The 23,504-nt window shown below is 39.4% G+C and overlaps 1 protein-coding gene across 4 annotated transcripts in view; it reads right to left on the bottom strand.

Moving 5' to 3' along the window:
• LOC129522777 (aldehyde oxidase 4-like) overlaps nt 1-22,670 on the bottom strand; it is a 63,434-nt gene extending 40,764 nt beyond the window's left edge. For 3 of the 4 annotated variants that reach the window (XM_055345166.1, XM_055345167.1, XM_055345168.1), the window contains exons 1-10: nt 22,534-22,670; nt 18,897-18,954; nt 14,358-14,454; nt 11,351-11,459; nt 9,018-9,144; nt 5,613-5,674; nt 2,414-2,497; nt 1,757-1,837; nt 550-694; nt 207-299 (exon numbers count right to left, since the gene is read on the bottom strand). In XM_055345166.1, the coding sequence (XP_055201141.1) occupies nt 207-299; nt 550-694; nt 1,757-1,837; nt 2,414-2,497; nt 5,613-5,674; nt 9,018-9,144; nt 11,351-11,459; nt 14,358-14,454; nt 18,897-18,954; nt 22,534-22,590 (913 nt within the window). In that variant the 5' untranslated portion in view covers nt 22,591-22,670. Of the gene's footprint in view, nt 1-206; nt 300-549; nt 695-1,756; nt 1,838-2,413; nt 2,498-5,612; nt 5,675-9,017; nt 9,145-11,350; nt 11,460-14,357; nt 14,455-18,896; nt 18,955-22,533 lie in introns of those variants that run through there. The other variant, XM_055345169.1, reaches the window with a different exon arrangement.
• Between the last annotated feature and the right edge of the window lie 834 nt (nt 22,671-23,504).

Below are 23,504 nucleotides of genomic sequence, written 5' to 3'. Positions count from 1 at the left end.
CATTATGGCTTTTATGACCATGTAGTACTCAGTGGAATAACTGAATAATTGAATTTGATAAAGCTCATAGAGGACACACAGTAGGTGCTCAATAAATATTTCTGAATGAACAAATGAAGTCAGGTATTCTATGAAGTGCTCAAATAAGCCCAGTGTGTGTAATTATTCATAGCTTACCAACAACCAATGAAAAAGAAGTTTCATACCATCATCTGTGCAGTCCACAAAATATAGTTCTGGAAGCCCAAGTGGAGATATAAAAACTGGATGGAATTCATCTCTGAATTTAATGCTGGGTCCTTAAGGAGAAAAACATTTAAAGCAATTAGAAAAGGAAGTCAATGGGTGATAACAGTTGTTGCTTACTGATAATCCAGAGTGAATACTGTGACACAAACAACACATTTGCAAATGAAAACAATGAAGCATTCTAAAGGATCAGAGGTATCTACTAATTAAAATGAATTGCATTTATGAAGCATTTAAAAAGAGAGACAAATGTGTAGGTTACTTAATCTAGACTAAGGAACATGCTTAAAAACCACTCACCCACTGTAGTGTTTCCCATTATGAGGGGGGCTTCAGGGAAATTGGCTTTCAGTTCCAGAAGGTCGTTGAGGGTCACAGGGGCAATCCAGGTAGTCCTCTCCCCTTGGAAGGTCAGTCTTCTCTTGTTTGGATCTTCTGCCATTCTCTGCAGAGAAACAAAACCAATAGCCTTTTGAAGAAGGTTGCTGAGCTACATGCCATGAGTATATCCACTGTTCCGGTTGTCCAAATGGCCCGATGGGTCATTTTAATTTTCTGGGATTTGCCTTGGGAAAAGGTGGCCTATTTGAAACTACTCAGATTGATAAGATTCACATGGGCATCACTGAGTAAACATCATAATAGGTATCTGTCCATCAACAACTGCATGTAGAGTAGAGCAAACTCCATCTATATTTGTGAAGTGAGTGTCTGGAGAGGACGCATCATGGTATAGTGAAAGTGTCTTCGTCTGCAGGCTTTTTGTTCTAGTTCTGCCCTAACAGTGACTCAAAGGGGCCTCATCTTTGGGAATTAGGTGTTTTGGTATGACAAAAATTGCTTATGGCAAAATTGTCCTTGAAAAACCTCTTAAATCATTTACCAGGCATAGTGTAAATCATTTTTTTAAACGTCTCTCTCTTTACACATACATACATATATATGTCATGTGTATGTGTATACTCTTTAAATAGTGAGTCCAAGTTCCCACAGGCGGAGGGGTGTGTGGGGACTGTGACCTTCTAGGGAGCCAGTAGAATCATATCCCCCATCTCATGTTCTCTTCTGAGCATAGAGTCATGGAATAGAATGATGAGCATACACACCATTTATATTCTTCTCTCTCTATTTCTCCCCGCTGAGTTGAGATCACAGAGGCTAATATAAGAATAGTGTAATTTCATTACGGTAAGTATCATTTTACAAAATATCTTTAATATATCTCACAGTGTAGGTGTGTGACCCTGAGTAAGTTACCTATACTCTCTGAGCTCAGGATCTTCAACTGAAGAGGTGAACCAAAGCATATCTGAGGTCCTGGCAGTACCACTCTTCTAAGCTATCTGCTTGAAGTTACTTATAGTGGAACTGAACAAATTCATAACAGTGGGTTATTGCATTGGACACACTTCCAACTTTTAATATCTAAAATTCATAATTTCATAGCATACTGCAAAAAGGCTTGCACCACGTCATGTTATGAGACAACAAAAGTAAAGCATCTTACTATTAGTTCAGGAGGGAATATAGGTTCCTGGGATGGATCCAAGGGCTGGAATTCATCTTCATTATACAGTTTGGTACATATCTCAACAAAACAAAACAAAAAATACAAATGGAACTTCAGCGTTACTGAAAAACATACAAGAATTTCTAAATGTGAGACTTCAGAGTCAGGGCCATACTTCTGACACCCCGGACACAAAATGCAGGTGCCAGAGCCACAGAGTACCCCCGAATAGAATTTTGCCCACCCTTAGAGGACTGTAATGGTTTCCTAGGCAGATTTACTGGACTCTGGGCTTCCTCCTTTGGCATCAGGAATTAGGTTTTAAGCTTCTGTCCTGGGTCTCAGGTATTATTAACAGATATTTATTTGCCATGAGCATGAAGATGCTTACATCTCTACTACTTGTGGGGAGGGGTGGTGGTAAACCAGATTAAGGCACAGAAAGTTGTAATGCTTCTGAAGGGAAATGCTTTGTGGTGATTGGTCTCATGAAAGTCACTAGCCTGCTAATTTTTGAAGTGTTTTAAGACTCTTTACTCCCTGAATTCTCTTCCTTTTACTTTACTCACTGAAAAGAACAGGAAGTGAATGCACTTGGATTTATGTGGGTATTTTTCAGGCAATCCTAACTGAAGTGGAACACCAGATACTTACTTTTTCCTGTCTATTTACAAAAGACCTCTCTTCTTGATCCATGCAACATTTTCCTGAACTTTTCATTCCACAAACAGTTGATTCCTTTGAAGGTAATACAAGAATTTAAAACAAATTAGTTGGTTAATTCTTAAAACATCAACCCTAGTACTTGCAGTCCCCAGGCCCTACAGAAGCTATGGAAGAAGTAACAGAGCATGTCCTTGTCTTCAAGGGCTCTGTAATGGGGTGGAATGGAGAACTAGCTCTTCCATCACTGAACAGTTAGGGAAAATTACAGGGAGCCTGTAACCATGCTATGATAGTCTTATTAATGTATCACTCAAATCTCAGGGGATCGTGAAGGAGATCAGACAAGGACGGGCTCAGATAGCCAAGGCTTCCACTACAGTGAGGTAAATGGAGTAGTTAACAAGGTGATAATTTAAAAAACAAACAAACAAAAAAAGGCTTTTCTTTAATCATAAGAGTGATATACCATGTATTTTTAATGAAGTCCTAGGAAGGGAAACTGCCTTTCAGACTTTCTTTCTTTTTCTCTTCTTCTTCTTCTTTCTTTCTTTCTTTCTTTCTTCTTCCTCCTTCTTCCTTCCTTCCTTCCTTCCTTCCTTCCTTCTTCTTCTCTTTCTCTTCCTTTCCTTCTTCCTTTCTCTTCTTCTTCTTCCTTCCTCCTCCTCCCTTCCCTTCCTCCTTCCTCCTTCTTCCTCCTCCCTCCTCCTTCCTTCTTCCTCCTCCTCTTTCTCTTCCTTCCTTTCTTTCTTTCTTTCTTTCTTTCTTTCTTTCTTCTTCTTCTTTCTTCCTTTTCTCTCAGATTTTATTTATTTATTCCTGAGAGACACACAGAGAGAGGCAGAGACATAGGCGGAGGGAGAAGCAGGCTCCCTGTGGGGAGCCTGGTGTGGGACTCAATCCCAGGACCTTGGAATCACAACCCGAGCCAAAGGCAGACGCTCAACCACTGAGCCACCCAGGTGCTTCCACTTAAGACTTTCTATACACAAAAATAAACTGAAAACCTGAGTTTTATTTGGGTGTTATTGGAGCTATTCTGAATTTTTTGGATGATTCAAGTCCCAAACCATTTTTAAGTCCCAAACCCATTCATAATGGGTTACCGTATACTTTACTTCTTAGGCAAGTGCTTACCTTAATTTTCAGGACATTTCATGCAGACCCAAAGTAATGTTTTTGGCTTGAATTCACTGGTCAGTTACTGCAACTCTAGCTAATTATTTTCATTCTTGTTTATCCTTTTCATGTGTAGGCACAACCCAAGGCTTTGGTGTGCTTTGGAGACCTATGGTTTGACTTTGTACATGGAGTCAAGGAGACCTGGGTTCCAGTTCTTGCTTTAACACATAGTAACTGGGTTCAGTGTTTTAAATTAGGAAAATAAAACCTCTCCCACCCACGTCTGTTTGATGTAAGCATGCAAAAGTTATGCACAGTATCTGATACATAGGAAATGCTGCAGAAGTGGTGGCTGGTATTTTTAACTGTAAGGAATTTTCTACAGACTTAAGAATGGATTTGGATTTTGAGAGAAGGAGGTGCACAATAAAGGAACAGATGGTAAATGGCTGAATGTGGGAACTCACGGGAGTGAGATAAAGATACCTATCTTTGTATAATAGTTAGATTTGGTCACCAGGAAAGTAATCACATAATACTAGGTTGAATCATGAATCATATGAAGTTGCTGTTTTTGTGAGTTACAATGGTGGAAGACTGATTCATATGGTTCAACATGAATGGTATCTTACCCAGGATTTCAAAATAGCTGTAGTTTGTAAAGCTTTTTAGATTCTTCATTATTGGCTTAAAAGTAGATTTTTTTTCAAGAGATTTTTTGGTATTTGGAATTAACTTATATACCTTGAGTTGTTTTTGGTCAACCAAAATTATATAAAATTAATTTTTACCATAAAATATGGGTGCTAGAAACCCATGATAACTAAAACGTGATATTTCACGTTCTGAAACTTGATATATCTCAAAACTACAGCCTCCCCCACCCTGTGCCATACACTAAATCATTCTTTTCCAATTTTCATCCTGTCTGGTCCTTAATCTCTTAACTTTGAGGATGACTTGGATTTCTTCCTGATTGAATCCTTTACTGTCTGGAAGTTATGATTCTGGCAATCCCCTTGCTGAAAGTTACCTTTCATATCTGCCACACTGGTCTAGGTCCTCAATCCTTCATTCATGGGAGACTGCACTAGCCCAAGCCCTCATCCCTTTTTAGGCTTATCCTTCTTAGCAGATGCCAAGAATTTTCCCTTTGAAATACTGTTTCTATATTACTCCCAGCTTGAGAACAGACAATGACCATACATTGGTTATCAACTTTCAGTCTAAATTCCTTAGCCCAGAATAATATCTTTTTATTCCCTGCATTGGGCCACATCAGTTTCCTAGTGAACAGTGGACATCCTTCATTTTCCTACTTCCATGCATTTTCTTACCTGGAATTTTCTACTGGCTTCTCTTCAGCCATTCATTTCTATCACTTCTTTTAAGACCTAGCTCAAAATTCCCCTTCTCCAATGTTTCCTTTGTGCCTCCCTTCCTGCTCTTTAATTCTCTTTAATTTACCATGTTCTTTTAAAACTGATACATATGGCATAGAGAATACACTGAACTTTAAATATCTTGCTTTTCAATTATGCTTTTATTATTTCTTAGTTTATATATTTTTCTTTAAAAAGTCTATAGTCTTAATCTATTAGTCTAAAATAATAGAGACTATTTCTTAGTAGAGTTTGCATTTCTTGAAGTCATGTTACCATATACTTTACTTCTTAGGAAAGTGCTTAATTTAGGGCTATAAATAAGACACATGCTAAAGGTTTATTTAAAAAATACCAACAATGGCATCCAACAACTTTCAATGGTTAGAAAGGTCAACATAGGGGCACCTGGGTGGCTCAATTTTTAAGCCTCTGCTTTTGGCTCACGTCATGATCCTGGGGTCCTCGGATCAAGCCCCACATCAGGTTCCCTGCTCTGCAGGGAGACTGCTTCTCCCTCTCCCTTTAATGTGTGCTCTCTTTCTCTCAAATAAATAAATGAAATCTTTAAGAAAAAAAGGTCAACATGAGGGTATTTTAGAAATAAATGAATGCAATAGATGATTTTATGCAAATGTATATTAAGGTATTAAGTCAACTGAAAATTTTTTTTTATTTTAACTTACCCTACAGAAAGTTTTTCCACTTTCTACAATTGTTCGGTATCCAGTACAGCGGCACAAATTACCTGATTAAGAAGAGACAAATTTTGGGGCGCCTGGGTGGCTTAGTCGGGTAAGTATCTGCATTTGGTTCAAGTCATGATCCTCAGGTCTTGGGATGGGCCCCGCATCTTCGTTGTTGACATCATCCTAGTGTTCCCTGCTCAGTGGAGAGTCTGCCTCTCCCTCCCCCTTTGCTCCTCCCCCAGGGTTGTACGTGTTCTCTCTCAAATAAATAAATAAAAAATATATATTTTTAAAAAGAGGTCAACTTTTAAGGAATGATAATGAAATATATTGCTTTTTGTGCTTCATTTTTTCAGTGAAATAGCTCTATTAGTAATTAGATTCTTTTTTTTTTTTCTCTTGGGAACAGATATTCTTACAAAAAAAAATCTTGTGATTACATTTTCTTCCTGAAATATCACAAAGGTCTCCATAATTTTTTCAATCAACTCTTCCTGCCTTATTTCCTAGGCCTGTCCTAACTCATGTAACTCTGCCCCTCCCATAACAACTCATATGTGTCTATTTGCTAAGCTTTTCTTACATGGTCTTTTCTCTCTCCCATGTTTTCTTAGGGAGAGTATATCCATTTGTCAAGGCCCTTTTAATTTAAAAGGCCCATCCCCCTTTTCCATGGGGTCTACTCTGACACCCCAGCCAGAGCTGTACCACTCACTGTCTGGATCCATCTGCTGATAGGCCTATCATCAACTATGTTGGAGTAGAGTCATTTATGTACTTGCTTCATCTCCCTCAATGGATCTTAATTAAGTTCCTAGAGAAGGTGATGAGTGTCTTGGATGTTCATGAACCCTTCCAGGACAGAACAATAGGTGTTCAATAAGTACCTGGCATTCTTTTAATCAGTCAATATTTACTTTTTTTTAAAAAAAGGATTTTATTAATTTATTCATGAGAGACACAGAGAGAGGGAGGCAGAGACACAGGCAGAGGGAGATGCAGGCTCCATGCAGGGAGCCTGATGTGGGACTTGATCCCGGGTCTCCAGGACCACGCCCTGGGCTGAAGGCAGCTCTAAATTGGTGAGCCACCTGGGCTGTCCTTAATCAGTCAATATTTATTTCCAAAGCATGGTGGAAAAGGTGAGGAAAAGTCTGTCTTTTTACAAATTATATTCAAATTTTGCAGCCAGTATAAATGATATTTATGAGGAGGTTTTAATAACATGGAAAAACTTTTATGTTATACTGTTAAAATTGTATAAACAATATAAGTTCATATATAGTAGCCACAAGTATTTAAAATAAGAAAACAAAAACTATGCATAGAAAAGACTGAAAGGAAACAGAAGTATCTGATTGTGATTGTTTCCTGAGGGTAGAAATATGAATGAGTTTTTCCCTTTTAATTTTTTTTGCATTTTTCATAATAGGAATATGTTATTTTTATAGTAAAAATAAATTCAAAATTATTATGTTTAAATGCAGTTTAACAATTTCAGAAGCAAAATAAATGTGTGGATTGGGTAGATTTAAACATCCAGAAGTGTAAAAGCTTGATGCCAGTGAGTCATGCGGAAACTTGGTTAATAGGTATACTCCTGTTTTTGTTTTTAGAACAAGAATACTTTAGAAAGAAACTACGTGCTCAAGAATGGATTCAGATTCCATAATCTATCTTTCCTTTTGCTAAGAAGAAAGAATATAGAAGTGTGTGGATTAAGTCTCCCTTTGGAGTCGAGGAAAGGAGCTGAAAGGTCTAAAACATAACTACATGGCATGATATATAATATAAGTATTTAAGAGGCAATGGACACCTTTTCTCTGATAAACTATAAGCAAACATTATGGGCTAGAGAGAGCTAGTATCAGAGTTTTTTGTTTTCTTGGCTACACAACCGAGTGGCAAGTCTACAAGCCCTATGAAAGTCTCACCACAAGAATGCTAATAGTGCCCACTGTAGAAATTCTTCTGATTCTAAGGGAAAAAATAGATGAAATTAAAAAAACTCTTTTCCCTTAGTCTTGAAGAGAAAGACAAGATTAAATGAAGTGGTGATATATATCAGTTGACCATTTTAGAAGGTATGTGCCATAACATTACTTTAAATTTTATTTTATGTTATTGTTTCCCTTAAAAATACAAACATGAAGGTCATCAGTGTGGCTAGCATTTATAATTCTAGAAAGAGTTCAAACAAATGGATTGTGAACCAAAATATGTTCTCCAAATTATCCACACCCTGCATAAGGTTATCTACTTCATCAATTTAGCCAAACTTTTAGCACCATCCCCTTATGGTTGTTATGTGAATTATAGGCACAGAATCTGGGAGGAAATAACCCATCTAAGACTGTGCATATGAAAAAAAAACCCCAAACAACAAGTAAGGCAAATCATAGGATCTCTGCTTCTCAATTCCTCATCAGCATGGCTTATTTCATTGAAAAAAGATTATCCATTTGGCCTGGGTTAAAATGATAATTGAAATCATAGGCCAAAATTTTAGAAGTACTTTATATGAAACTGAAAAATTTTAAGTGAAGAATTTGTTGAGAAACAAGGGAAAATATTAGAGAGTTTTTATATACCACTTACCATAAAATTTAAGTTGCATTTTTTACTTTGTTTTAGTCTACATCTTTTCATCATAATACTGAATTTCTGTCTAAGACTATCTGCTGAAAGGGACAAAGAGCTTTCTTGTAATATTTAGAAGTTTACTTTCATAGCTTTCCTCTAAGAACTAGGGGACAATTACCTTGAAAGTGGGTGTGTTTGTTACAAAAAACTTCATTTGTTAACATGCTTTTCTTTCTTTTTTTTTTTTTTTTAGAAAATTGTGTTTATTCATATAAATTTGATAGTTATTTCATTTTAGGAGACTGAATTGCTCACTAAGTTACTTGTGATAACTAGCTGCTGCCCTTGACTTCCTGATCCAACCAGAACATAAAAAGTAAAGTATCTGAAAGTCTATCCAATCTATAAAAGTAAGTGTAGTAGGTAGAGTTAGTGAATTACTCTAACAGACTAATTTAAGAATAAACAACAAAATCTCATTCTTCCAGACTACCCAAATTTCCACATTTGGAAAAGATAATATTATAAGTCTTAGAAAGAGCCTATTTGAATGCCTTTGTAGAGTGACACTGGGATCCATTAAGGAAGAAAGCTTTGTGATGAAACCAATATTGTCCCAGTTCTTGGCACCACTGCTTACAAAAGGAAGACAATACTTCCTGGAAAGTATTAAAGGTACTAAAGAAGTCTTCATGTTAGCCAAGTGCCTGGAACCTCAAAGTGTGCCATATTGTCTCTCCGTGGGCTGGGATTTCCTGTCCTAGTTACTCAGGCACTTCCCACCCTGGGCCCTGCCTACAGAAGACCAAGAAGGCTCACCTCCAAGAGCTTTGGTTATCTGCTCCGGGGTTGGCTCTGGGTGGTTTCTCAGCAGTGTGTAGATGGACATCACCATCCCTGGGCTACAGAAGCCACACTGTGTGCCATGACACTTGGCCAGTCTTTCCTGGGAGGAAATAATACATTATTTATGCTTCAAACCTCTTGTTTCCCTGCCTTGGACACCAGAAAGGACTGCAGCTTATTTATTTAGCTTTCCAGAAATGAGTGCAGGGTAAAAGATGTCATGCTAGAAGAAAAATATTTCTATTTATTGAAAATATTTCTATTTTTAAAAGTTGTTTTTTTCTTCCCTCAAGAAAAGCCTAGTGGCAGGAATTAATTAAGTGACTGCAATCTCTAGACTCTGATTTCTTTATCTGTGAAATAGGAAATGTAGCTTAGGGAATAAGTAAAATGCCTTGGAGCCCCGCTCCTGTGAGTTTCAGTCCTTACTATACCCTAGTAACTGTGTGACTGTGGTGGTTTACTTGACTTTTCTTCATCTTTAAAATTAGAATAATAACAGTATCTACTCTACAGGATGGTTATGAAAATAAATGATTGAATATATGCAAATCATTTAGCAGTCTCTGGCAAGTCATTTTCATCCTTATCTATATTATAGAATTTCTGATGCACTAAATGACAAAAATCTATATAAATGATTAGAAAATTATAAAGTGTAACTTATTAGCATGTACCATTCAAGCATTTAATTTATGCATATTCAATTTTTATGCATTTAAACACAACAACAAAACAATAAAAAACAGGTGGGAAACATGACTCTGGGGGTCTCTCTTGTGTTTCTTTTCCATGTGTCTCTCAGAGGTTACTCAACTGCCTGGCTTGAGTGTGCTTCAAATGTTTTTAAATAAACATTTTTCAAATAGCATAACCCCTAAGATGAAAGCCAAATACTTGATCTGTAGCTCAAATGAAAGGACAGATAATGTTCTAATGTTAGAGGGAAATATGGCTATATTGGATTTATTGCTAGATGGCAAGTTGCTTCAGATGTGGTATATAAACGTGGCTGTAAATGTGATGGTACATGTTTAGCAACCGAATCTCTGGGGAAAAAGTGCTAATTTGTAGCTTCTATCAATTTTAGAAGTATAAAGTGTCCTTCTTTTAATTCAGGGTAAGGGTGTGTCTGTGAAGTTAAGATATATTAAAACTGTCCAAAATCCATAAAGAACTTCTCAAACTCAACACCCAAAGAACAAATAATCCAATCAAGAAATGGGCAGAAGACATGAACAGACATGTCAAAGAAGACATGAAAATGGCCAACAGACACATGAAAAAATGCCCCACATTACTCAGCACCAGGGAAATACACATCAAAACCACAATGAGATACCACTTCACACCAGTCAGAATGGCTAAAATGAACAAGTCAGGAAATGACAGATGTTGGTGAGGATGCGGAGAAAAGGGAACCCTCTTACACTGTTAGTGGGAATGCAAGCTGGTGCAGCCACTTTAGAAAACAGTATGGATGTTCCTCAAAAAGTTGAAAATAGAGCTACCTTATGACCCAAAAATTGCACTACTGGGTATTTACTCCAAAGATGCAAATGTAGTGATCTGAAGGGCACCTGCACCCCAATGTTTATAGCAGCAATGTTCACAATAGTCAGACAATGGGAAGAGCTCAGATGTTCATCGACAGATGAATGGATACAGAAGACGTGGCGTATATGTATACAATGGAATACTACTCAGCCATCAAAAAATGAAATCTTGCCATTTGCAATGATGTGGTTGTAACTAGAGGATATTATGCTCAGTGAAATAAGTCTATCAGAGAAAGACATTATCATATGATCTCACTCATGTGGAATTTAAGAAACAAAACAGAAGATTATAGGGGAAGAGAGTAAAAAATAAAACAAAATGAAATCAGAGAGAGACAAACCATAAGAGACTGTTAATCATAAGAAACAAACTGAGTGTCACTAGAGGGGAGCGGGATGGGGGATGGAGTAACTGGGTGCTAAACATTAAGGAGAGAATGTGATGTGATGAGCACTGGGTATTACATAAGACTGATGAATCACTGACCTCTATCTCTGAAACCAATAATACATTATTTGTTAATTATTTGAATTTAAATAAAATTTAAAAAAGATATATTAAAACCAATGAAGGAATCTTGGTTTCTACATCAGTCTCTATAAAGAACTTCAGCTATGAGGCACTGAATATGGCAAAATGAAAATTTAGAAGCACAGAGGATTTCAAAGCTGGTGACCTAATTGGAGTACAATAGACTATGTGGGGGTGCCTATACAAACATCTGTTCCAGTCCATTACATTCTTACCTGCACGGGATGAATCCTGGTGTTGATGCTTCCTACACCTTCCACTGTTGTGACAGCAGCTCCATACAGAGAGCAGATGGGCACCAAGCATGCTGTCACTGGATAGTGGCTGTGATGGATATTTGTAAAGAGAATATACTGGAATCATAGGGAAGTGAGAAATATCATTCAGGGAGTCCAGGAAAGTCACAGACTATATTTCCCTGAAAATATAGAGAATGCTAGATAAAAGCCCATGGAATTCTAAAAGTTACTAGGAAAGAAATTACATATGGCTGGCATCAAATGGTAGAGAGAAATGGAGAAAAAGAATAATGAAGAGTTTTGTCTAAGACCTCCAAAAGACTCTCATTCTTTATTATTTGTCATTCTAGGGAAAGGAAACCTTTTACTCTTCAGACAACACACTAATTTATATAAACTCCACCATGGGGTAGTTTAGTCCATTTGATTTTCAACCATGTGCAGCTTTTAAATACAGACACTCTGCTTGCATGCTAGTCCAATTAAATTAGAGTCTGTGGGGCGGGCTCACTTCATTGCTTTTTGAAGCTCCTCAGCCAGTTCTAATGTATGGTCATGTGTGGAAACCACCCATTTATGCCCTTGTCTTGACCATCTTTCCCATAGTAGAGCTGTATTAATAACAAAGTGGATGTGGTTAGCATCAGATTCTCATCTCATTGGTTGGCAATGGGGTCCAGACCTCATTAGTCCAATTTAGCTCTTTATTCCCGTCCGACTAAGTCCTATTCTCTTTCAGGCATGGGAAATTATCCTTCTCCCAGGAAATTTTTCCTTTATTCTCCTACCCCAGAAGACAGTAAGCATGTTGTTCTTCTGAAAAGACAGGGGCGCTTGGGAGGCTCAGTCAGTAAGCGTTGAACTACCGATTTTGGCTCAGGTCATTATCTTAGAGGGGTGAGATGGAGTCTTGTGTCTGGCTCTGCACTCAGCGTGGAATCTGCTTGACATTCTCTGTCTGCCCCTCCCCTGCCTGCACCCTTGCTTTCTCTAAAAATATATAAGTAAATCTTAAAAAAAAAAGAAAAGAGTGCTGCTCTTGGCTCCACCAGCCCTTTGAATGGTCAAAGGTGTTTGGAAACCACCCAGCTGCCTGATGGGAGACCCTAAGAGAGTGCTTGGTGTATAGAGAAAGAATGTACAACAGATAAATTTTTGTTTTTTGTATCCTCTAAGTACCCCCCCCACTACGTTTATTTCCTCTTAATCTCAACCCCCTCTCTTCTTTTTTCTCTTCCAGTGTTCATTGCTTTCCTCAGTCTTACCTTTCTACCTTATCTGGAAAATAGAAGCTTGAGCCCCATCTACTCCCAGCCCACTGCTTCTCACCCAGTGTTGCAGTCACTCCCCTGTGTTCTAGGCCAGGAGGGCAGGAATCCTTTCTCTTACTCCCCTGGGCTCTGACTCCTATTTATTCTTCTCTCCTCATGGACCTGCTCCATACTGATAGTCCTCCTAACCACTTCCTTTCTATAGTCTTATTCCCCTAAATTCCCTTGAATTTAAAAGTAAATTCAAGTCCCTGCATGGAGCCTGCTTCTCCCTCTCCCTCTGCCTATGTCTCTGCCTCTCTCTTTCTCTGTGTCTCTCATGAATACATAAATAAAATCTTAAAAAAAATAAAAGTAAGTTCAAGTGTTTGCTGCTGCTACACAAAACAAAACAAAACCCGGTGTCTCTCTCCAGCTGCTGGCCCATCTTTTTTTTCCCCTTCTTGGTCAAGTTTCTTCAAAAGCTGTCCACAACTATCTGGCCCTTCAGCCATTCCTGTGCCATCTGTACCTCATCCTCCAGCCTTGGAGGATGCTGACCTCCAAGAGCAATCTGACCTTGCTCCAGGAGCAATCTAATGGCACTGGGTTACTCCCTGGTGTTTCATACTATTGACCACTTCTACTTTCTTGGAACAGTCTCCTCCCGTTGTTGCTCCTTCAACTCTGATTACACCCTCTTCCTCTCCTTTGTGAGGTGTCTTTCTTTGTACATTTCCCCGTCGGTTGTTCTACAATGTCCTGCACTCATCAGCTTTTCTGTACTGTGCTACATTCCAGGTGGCCCAGGGCTGAAAACCTGCCTTCATCACCAACCAGCCCACAGGATCTTATTTAACTTTCTTTGCCTTGGTTTCCTCTTTTCTCAATGTGAGTGGTAGTAATGCCTATCTCAAAGTTGCTTTGGGGATTAAACATGATACTATATGTAAGCTACTTTGAATACTGCCTGGCATATAGTAAGCATTCAAAAAAATGTTTGCTATTTTTATTATCACTCTTTATATTGATAGCTGCCAGTGAGTTATAGCTCCAGATGAGACCTCTTCTCTGAGTGATAGGACTGTCTATCTAGATGCCTGTGCACAATCCCTCCTGGGTGTTCCGTAATTACTCCACTGTGATGTGTCCAAAGCTAAACTTAACTGTTTTCCCTTCCTCTGCCTCTCCTCTCCCAAGTTCCCTAATTTATGGACAGTAACACCCAGTGACGTAAGACAAGAACTTGGAATCATGCCACACAACTCCCTTGTCATCACTTTGAATCACAGTGAGCAAATTTGCATTTTAGGCCAAGGTGATTAGAGACCTCGTTCAGCCCTTCCAGGCAAATCATTCTTCTTAGTCAAATTCCTATGTCAAAGATCTAACTCTTCTACCAGGAAAATGTATCACTACTTTGTGTCTAAGCCATTCTTGCCTGATTCCCCACTCTGAAATCTCTTGCTTGAAAGCAAAGAAGTATTTGTATAGCAATAGAGAATATGGCCCTGAGAGATTGGCACACAGAACACATATACTCCAATGGAATTGAACTCCATGAGAAAGATCTGGAGCTCAGGAAGTTGCAGGGTGAGCAGGCCTGGAGGTAGTGTGACTGTGATAACCACCTGGAAAGAACAGAGGGGAGTGCCTGTGGACAGGAAAAGTAGGAGGCTAGGTGTCCTTCCCAGATGTGCCTAGGGCAGGGCTTGGCCCAACACAAAGGATACTGGATCTTCTTGGTCTTGGGGTTGTATCTTGATACCATAACAGTACAGGCGCCACAGCCTCCTCCCCCACAGCTATACTTGGTGCCTGTGAGACAGACTGGAAGGAGGGGAGTCAAGGAAAAAGACAGGCACAGGCCACTTGGCTTTTTACTCCGTTCTTCCTCAGATACTGATAACAAGAATTGGTTTTCTTGAGTCTTACTGAGGTTTCTTGTTTAGAGAGTTGTTCCATTTTTTTGCATATAAATGAGCTCACTGATGAAAGGTGAGAAATCCTTACAGACTCACACTGCCTTATCTGAAACCGTAGAGGCTGGATGCATTTCTGATGTAAAATTTCCTTATTTTACAAAGGTAATAAGATCGCATTACCAAGTGGGGCTAGGGCAGCACCTGGTAATCAAACACATTAGCATATCTGCATGAACCATAGGGATATTCCCACTAAGTGGGAAACAGAAAGACTACCAAGGGCTTTGTGGTGATCAGGGTTTCCATCCAAATGAGGTATGAAAGGGCTTTTGAATTTAGAGTTGTAGACAATGGGTCACTGTGGGGTTGGTGGGAAGCAGTGCATGGGCAACAACTTAGAAAACTGTCTCTGGGAGGTTTAACTTGCCCTGTTCAGCAATGTATGCATTTACCTTTTTATTGGATTAGAGGATATTAATTTCATAACCACAGCTCCTGAACTGGTAATGTCAACAGGCACCCTGTACCCTTTCCCTTTAAGATGTTTGCGTGTTTTCATAAAGAGAGAATAAATAATATAAGTAAATCTCCTGCTTCAGGTTCTATAAGAATCTACTGGAAATTTGGGGACCTTTTCTGGGTAAAGTTTAAAAAAGATTTCATGGGTCGAAGTCATAATTGGCTTGGGCAGAGGTTAATCTAATTTCACCTTGGAAATTGCTGTCCACAAAGAGATATATCTGGTTAAGATACCCCTGAGGTAAAGAGCTGATTCTCTGCAGAGGTCCAGAGAGGCTGCGCATCTCCCTCCTCTGTTCTTTTGTCCCCAGTCTGTGCCAGTTCTTCCTGCTCAAGTAAGTCAAGCCTTCCACCTCTAGGCAGGGGCTCATGGTCAAGTAGGTAATAACGTGCCATTGAACAGAGCAGAAAAGGAAAAGAAACTCTTTCTTTGTGCCTTTGGAGTCCATGAAATTTCCAAGTAAAGGAATCTAGTTGCTGTCTGACTCAATGACAGAAACTACTTTTCAGTTTTCACTGTGTCAGACCTTAAAATAGCTCTGTGACACAGACTTTCACATTGCCTTGAGTGAAAAGTGAAAAACGGTTTCAACTAGTTATTTTCTTCTCTAGTCACCAAACAACTAGTTTGATGGTTCCATTCTCCTCCTCCACCAGAAGCACCTGACTCAGTTACTTACATATTCTGTTGACTCATCCTGAATCTCATCCTTATGTAGGTTGCCAGATAAAATGTAGGATGTCCAGTTAAATCTGAATCTCAGATAAGAAACAGATGATATTGTGGTTTAAGTATGTCCCATGCATCAAATTCAAATTTAACTGGGTATATTATATTTCTATATGCTAAAGCTGGCAACCTAACATAGGTCAAATACAAACAATAATATATCAGAAGTTTAGTTTTTGGGCCTTTAAGCAGAAGAGTTTTCTCAGTATCTTCAAGATACACAGCTCTACTGCATACCCAGAAGAAGTTACCCTGATACTAGATACTAGCAGCCAATGTGTACAGTTGACTCCCGTCTTTCATTAGTGAGCTATAGCCTCCCATACCAGGCAAGGCATGTGACATTGGGGTCAAACTTGGTTCTTTGCCTCAAGGATCTCACTTCTCTCTCTTGCCACATCCTCCCACTACCACACACAACTCTTTATATCCACCAGAATAATCTTTTAGTTCTTCAAAAGTGCTACATTCTCTTGTTCCTGAGTCTACCCCATGCTGTTGACTAGAATAGCTCCACCACCAAGCCTTCCGTTTGCCCACCAAATGCCTACTCAATCCTCATTTCTTCCGCCCCTCCCCAGGCCTGCTGTGAGTGTCTTGCCTGTGACCCCACAACATCACACTCATCACACTTGCTCTTTGCTTTTCCACTGGCTGTGTCCCTCTCTAGACCTAGGGCAGAGGTTGTTGTGTCTTCTAGCTTACACCTGAACACCTGGTGCTTGGTAAAATTTATTAGCTGAATAAAGAATTGTTTTGAGACCTACAAGAAGTATGGGCATGTGAACAGTGTGGGAAAACCAGGACAAAAGTTTAGGGAACCTCTGAGATATTCCATTTCCCCAGTTTTATCCCAGGACCAGGATTTCACAGAGATTAAGCAACTCTAAAATGACACACCCTCCTTGTTCCAAGTACGCTGTAGGCCATTCTCACTTTGTGGTGTATGGTTCCCTGAGTCAGAGCTTAAAACCAGGCTGGGATGTTTCCTTTGGAGAAAGTGATTTACAGGATCATTCCATTGCACATCTAGTGGGGCAGCTGGGATGGGTGAGGTGACTCAGTGGAGGCAGTGACCTTGGGCAAGGAAGGAATAGAATGAGGAAGGGAGATGGGAATGCTACTACAAACAAATTTTGTTCTTTGTGTGACTGTTCCATCTTGGGATGGACGCCTAAGCCAGACTCCAAGTCAGTAGAGGATTGAGGTCTTGTGGGAATCTAAAGTTTGTATAATATTGGGGACCCATCTTAAGGGAAAAAAGACAAGACTATGAATATAAATTAGGTACAAGACTTTGGAAAGGGCCATATGAATCCTGTGAAAATTGAAATAGGTTAGTGATGGTGTCTATGTGTGTGGATGCTGACTCTGGTAGAACACCTGTGGTCACCCACAGATATCCATGAAAATTACCTACTTGAGAAACAAGTAAAAAATAAAGCCCTGACTCCATCCCAGAACTGTTGCATCTGTAATCAGAGATTGGGGCCTGGAAGTCTCAGGTGCATCTTATTTCTTCAGAATGACTTATTTATGATATTAGGCACCAGAAAGGAATGGACAGAGGAATCAGTGGGGAGATGGGGCAATGGGAGGCTGGGGTGATTCTGCCTAGGGCTGGCCCTGGCCATGCCTGCTTGGGAGTCCATGGATTCTCAGCTTGTTCCTAATACATGTGAATCTGTTCATTTTAGGAGTCTAGAGAAAGCATGGTGAAGTGCAATGGATTTAGCAGTGATATCAAAGGGAGGAGGTAGGGTGTGCTGACTAAGAGTGAGATTGTGAGGCTGATAGACAGGAAGTAGCAGAACCAATGAGGGAGGCCTTCTTCTGTTTTCGATTTTGTTTTTTGTTTTTTCAGCTAGAAACCCAGGTACTGGAATAGTGAGTGAAACAGGATTTTAGGGGATGATAGTAGCTAGAGTCGTGAAATGTGGGGTTAGGAAACCAGATTGTAAGGGGTTATGTAGTGAGAGACAGAGTCTAGAGAGAAAATGAGGCATCAGGTGCATATAAGTTTGGTAAGGAAATAGCAGAGAGAAACGAAGTCATATTTTTAGATGGGTATGTTGAGGTCAAAAGACAGAAGTGGGGAAAGGAACTGAAGATCCTGAGGGGAGAGGATAACATTATCTAGTATACTGTGAATCCCCAGAGCCTGACATAGTGCCTGGCTCTCAGCAGATGTTCAAAAAAGCGTATATAGTTTAATTTATTATTTTGAGATATTTATAGTTTCATAGGAAGTTGCAAAAAAAAATACTGACAGTGACAATACCTGTCACCTTGCTGCCCACAAAGATGACATCCCACGTAGCTATAGTACAACATCAGAAGCAGGAAGTTGACATGGGTATCAGGTATCATGCTGACCACCAGACTAGAGAGCTTCTTCAGATTTCAGCATTTACACATACACGTGTACCTGGTATGTACAGTTCTATGCAATCTTATCTCATAGAACTGTGTCACCCCTACCACAATCATGTGTGCTTCCCCTGTATAGTTACCCCCAAGCCCAAGAAATTCTTTCCTGAATATTTATTGCAGGTCTGTTGAAAGTATTGCAGGAGTAGGGAGTGAAAAAATGTCCAGATCAGGGGTGGAGACCTGAGAATGCACTAGCTCTATGTTAGAATTTTGAAATATATTTATAGAACCCTGTTTTCTCCAATAAGAACTATGAAAAGATTTAAGTGACAAGTCAGGGAAGTCCTCACGGGAAACTGCTATCAGTGACATGTACCCCTGAGCAGGTGGCTGGGTGTTTTTACTTTAACACTCCTGAATATAAAACCATCATCAGGGGACCATGGGACTCAAAGGGCCACAAATTTATTTCTGAAGTTAGCACACTCATGCTTCTTTTGGCTGATTTTTGGATGATTCTTTTGGTTTTGCTCGGGTGAAAAATATGACAAATTAAGCATGAATCTCTCACTTTTGGATGCATTTTGTCAACTCCAACTGGACTCTACAAGTCAAACACGAGGGTATCTACCTTGAGCAAATACAGGGTGACCTTCTTTAGAAGTCTTAGCATGATCACTTTTTACCATCTAGTCCAGACTGATTACAGTAAAATATAAGGATATGGACTTTCCTCAGGTAGTACAGTAGGTTTACTTCAGGATCAGCATTCTTCTCTGTGACCTACATTGTGAAATGAGAAAAGGCATTTTAGGAGGGTAATACCAACATGTATGGCAATTCTATATTGTTTTGGGGGCATGTTTTTGACAGATGGTAGCTTCACAGGGAAAAAATAACAACAGAAACCTAACACTTGGAGCCAATTTTAAAGAAATTATGGAGCATTATTTCAATGTCTCTGAATTTTCCAATATATATGACAATTATAAATTCTGGATTGCTTTTCCTTATAGTTACCCAGAAAGGGCCTATATGGGAAAACAGATTCCAAAACTGACTCTGATAAACGTGACCATAGGAAGTCATAGAAGAGGTTAGCCAGAGATTTCTTTCCTTTTTTTTTTTTTAAAGATTCTATTTATTTACTTATGAGAGACACAGACAGAGAGAGAGGTAGAGACATAGGCAGAGGGAGAAGCAGGCTTCACGCAAGGAGCCTGATGTGGGACTCGATCCCGGGACTCCAGGATCACGACCTCAGCCAAAGGAAGACGCCCAACCTCTGAGCCACCCAGGGATCCCGCCAGAGATTTCTTAACGGAGTCATGGGAGGAGTATGTTATAAAGGGAGCCCCTCCTGTTCCCATACCCTGCTCCCAGCCCCCTAGTGAAGTGGAGGTGCCACTATGCAGAGGAAGAGCAGAAGGGAGCACGAATCTAGCTCTGCCTCTCATAGTGCACTCCTGGCTCTTACTGCCAATAGACTGAGACTGGCACATGAGATGGAAACGGTCTGCTCTCCTTGGCCCAGACAGTTCTTCTCCTAGGGATAGTCAGGCAAGCTTAGAATGGGAGAGAAACTTGCAAGGAAGCGCAGCGATGAACCCAGACGCAAAGGACATTATTCCACTAAAAGTGTTTTTACTTTTATCATCCCAGAAAAAGGCAACAAACCACATTATTCATATGCTGCCTCCTACTTCCCAAACTCCTTTACTCAGCCAGAGATGAGCTCATCACCTCTCCACTTGGAATCTTAATGTGAGGAGGAGGCTTAGTGGCATCTCAGAAACAAGGCGTTATAGTTAGATTTGCTTTAACACTCTAATTGTGTGGCCTTGGAAATTATTTCCAAAGGTGGGAACAAGAGAGCGGGTAGGGAGTGACAGTGTGCAAGCCAGGACTACTGTAACTTCCTCCTGCTTCCCCTATAACGGGGGAAACACGGCCTGATGACACTACTCTATGCTATAAAGACATTGATATACCTGAGACAACATTCCAGGTAAATAGTGAAACTTCCCAACCACTTTAGCTGCCTGATGAGTACAACACTGATTTAATGCTGTCTCCTTAAATCACATGACATGGCCTCAGTTTCCAAAGGAAGAAAAGAAGGGCAAGATTAGATTTTGGGGAATTAGTTAAAGGTTGCCAACTGCAATTCTGACGTATCAAATATACAGGACTCCCAGTCATTAAAAAAAAAAAAATTTCAGTAATCATACAAGAAATACTGGTCCTACCAAGAGCTGCACTCACAAAACTGTATGGGCACATCCTTTTTCCTCCAGTAATTTATAGACACTTAGGAAATAAATATCTGTTTAGTAAGTATATAAAAAGAGGAGAAACCTCACCAATAACTAGAGAGATGCAAGCAAAACCCCTGAAGATACCACACCCATTAAATTAGCAAAACTTAGGCAGTTTGATTAGAACAAGTTTGGCACATTAAAAATTGGCAAATTATCTACTGGCACCTGTCATGCAATGAATTATGGAAAAAGTAATTTGTGCAGGATTCTGGAAAGCTACCTGGCAGGACCTATGACACTGGCATCGTACAATATCACTTAAGAGATTCTCTTGCCAGTGTTGGTGAGGAGACACATCATAGGATGTTCACTGCAGCGTTTCTTAGGGGTAGTGGGGAATTGGAAGCATCCTGTGTGTCTATCGTAGGGTCCTGGATAAATAGAATGAAGGATGTGTGCACCCTGGAGAATTACTAGGCAGAAGTAACAGGTTTTCAAAGAACAACTTGCATAAATCTCAAGAACAGAGGTGAGTCACAAAAGGGAATGTGTAAGTCACAATCGCACTTGTTAAGAACACACCCCCACACACATACACTCATGCACGACACCATGCAGGCCAAATACTATATATTTCAAAGATATATCTATATTTCTAAATAGCCGTGTGGAAAATAGACGGGAAGGATATATAAGTAAAATGCACAAGAGTGGATGCTTATGGGGGAAGGAGATAAAGAGAAGATAGGCTATAAAAAGAACAAAAATGAAATAACATAAAGCAAAAGAGGAGACTTGTCCAGACTGTGATGATGGTGTGCCACTGCCAGATGAGTGTGCTTTGCTCAACTCTGTGCCCCTGGGTCTAAAGAAAGGAAAAACCACTACAAAAATAACAACAAAACCAGTTCCTTCAAAGAGGTATATAACTTCCCCTTCTTTGGCCATCTGCAACTTGTCTTAGAAATTTGTAAGACAGTGAAGGGTAAAAACAATAAAATATCAGCTGTGATTTCAAAAGATTGGAGACCTGGAGAGGGAATAATCATTCTAATGTGATATTAAGGGAGAAATGATTTTATTCGCCAACAAGGGAAAAGCAGCAAAGCCCATTTTTCTTGTATTCAGAAAAGTTCTTAGCTTTTGAATGACTACAAATTGTTACTCAGCAATTAGTTCTTTGATGTTCCAGTTGGCTTCAGGTCATTCAAGATCCTGGCCTACTGGTAAATATTATTGCTAAACCCAGACTTCTTCTTTGTTCTTTTTTTTCCCCCCCTCTTAAGCTGTTGTTTAGTTCATAGGCTTCCTAAAAATGATGTTTTCCTGCTGTCTGACAGGCAAAAATCCCAAGAAATTTTGCCTTGATTAAAGTTGTGTTTCTTCCTTTAGGGAAGAATATCAGTAATCTAAAACAACTGAAGCTTAAGAAGCAAAAGCATTAACACCAAATTACTGTCCAAAGCAATTTTTCATTTTAATACTTTACTAGTTTTTTTCTCTAATTGTCCCAAAGCACCTCAAACTTTTCATTTATTCATCTTGCACATTAAAGTACAAGGTTGAGAACAACTGGCATTGGCTAAGCATTAGAGTTGCCACATCTCTTTGGAAGTGGAGAAGGTAGCTTACTTATTACTCCATATTTTAGACAGAGATGCTAACCTCTGGGTTAATTGCTCAATGTGAGGAGATTAAGGCAAAACAAAATCAAAATCATTCTTTGCTACTATTGTCCTCAATGTCATATATGCCTTCTATTAAAATAGCATTGGTGAACTCAAGTACAGTTAATATCCAAAAAAAGGGAGGGATGACAATTTTTCATACCTGTGCCAGACTTTGGTCGTAATATAACAAAGAAAATGGGAGTTCCTTACTGATTCCAAAAGAGAAGCAAAGAGCAAGCAAAGGCCCCCATGCCTTAATACTTCGCACCAAACCTTGAACTAATGATCAATATTCAAGTTCATACTACTATATATGACTTAGAGGAGTGAGGATAAAGACATAGCAAGTGGCATTGCAGTGAAAAAAAAAAGTTAGCTTGGCTTTTGTCCCTGGTATGTCCAAAATCACAGTAATCATCTCATAAACTTACCTTTCTTCCATTCACAAAAAAAATCAGTTCATCAGAATTGGGAACAGAAGCCATCATACCAGGAAAAAAAAATGTCTCCACAAGAATAGAGGTTTGTTTTTTTCTAAAGAGTAGCTATGTCAGAGCAAACACCTGGATAACTATCAGCCTTGTTAGCAGCAGGCTGACCTGGGGTGATTTATAGCCACACTGCCACATGAGGAGGACCAACCACGGCTCTCTGCTTGCCCTGCCCACAGAGACTTGGAATGGTTCTTGGCAGAGCCCTGTCTCCTCCTTTCTTACAAATCAAGCCAGTGTCTTTGTCCCTTTTGGAGTCTGACTGGTTTCCCCAGGGACATGTATTTTAAGATTGTGACTAATAGTAAAAATTGTGTTTTAAACAGGCTGTTATCTGGCCAAATCGTCAATCAATACAGTGCTATCAAAACTCATAAAACTTTGATTTTTCCTGTGTAATGGGAGGATTTCATCACACGTGTAACTAAAGACTTCTTAAAATGTGTTTTTAAAGACTCAATTATAACAATCTGCAAGTATATTCTCTTTCTTTAATCTTTTTTTTGGTACTCACCTTGTTTCTTCAAATTTCATCAATTTAATGACATCAAACTACCTAAAACCATAAACATGTACGGAGGCTTGCCATGCACCAGTCTGTTCACAGAACTCATTTAATCCTTCAACAGCTTTAGAGACCAAAGAATGGAAGCACAGATATTAAACTACTTGCCCAGTGTCACACAGGCAAGGGATGACGGAGTTGCTCCAGATTCTCTAGAGCTCTCTAGATTCCATGCTCGAGATGGAATCCTGGTAGAAAATGAGGATGGAGGAGTAGGCACTCCAGAGTATGTAGGGAGGTCTTGCAGGTATATTAAGGGTTATGCTGAGTCTTCTCAATAAGATGGAAGACATTGGAGGGTTTTGACAGGGGTGACAGAAACCAGTTTAAGTTTTAAAAAGACTGC

The sequence above is a fragment of the Nyctereutes procyonoides genome, unplaced genomic scaffold (assembly GCF_905146905.1).
Source record: "Nyctereutes procyonoides isolate TBG_1078 unplaced genomic scaffold, NYPRO_anot_genome, whole genome shotgun sequence".
Taxonomy (NCBI): domain Eukaryota; kingdom Metazoa; phylum Chordata; class Mammalia; order Carnivora; family Canidae; genus Nyctereutes; species Nyctereutes procyonoides.
This window is presented reverse-complemented; position numbering and strand designations above follow the sequence as displayed.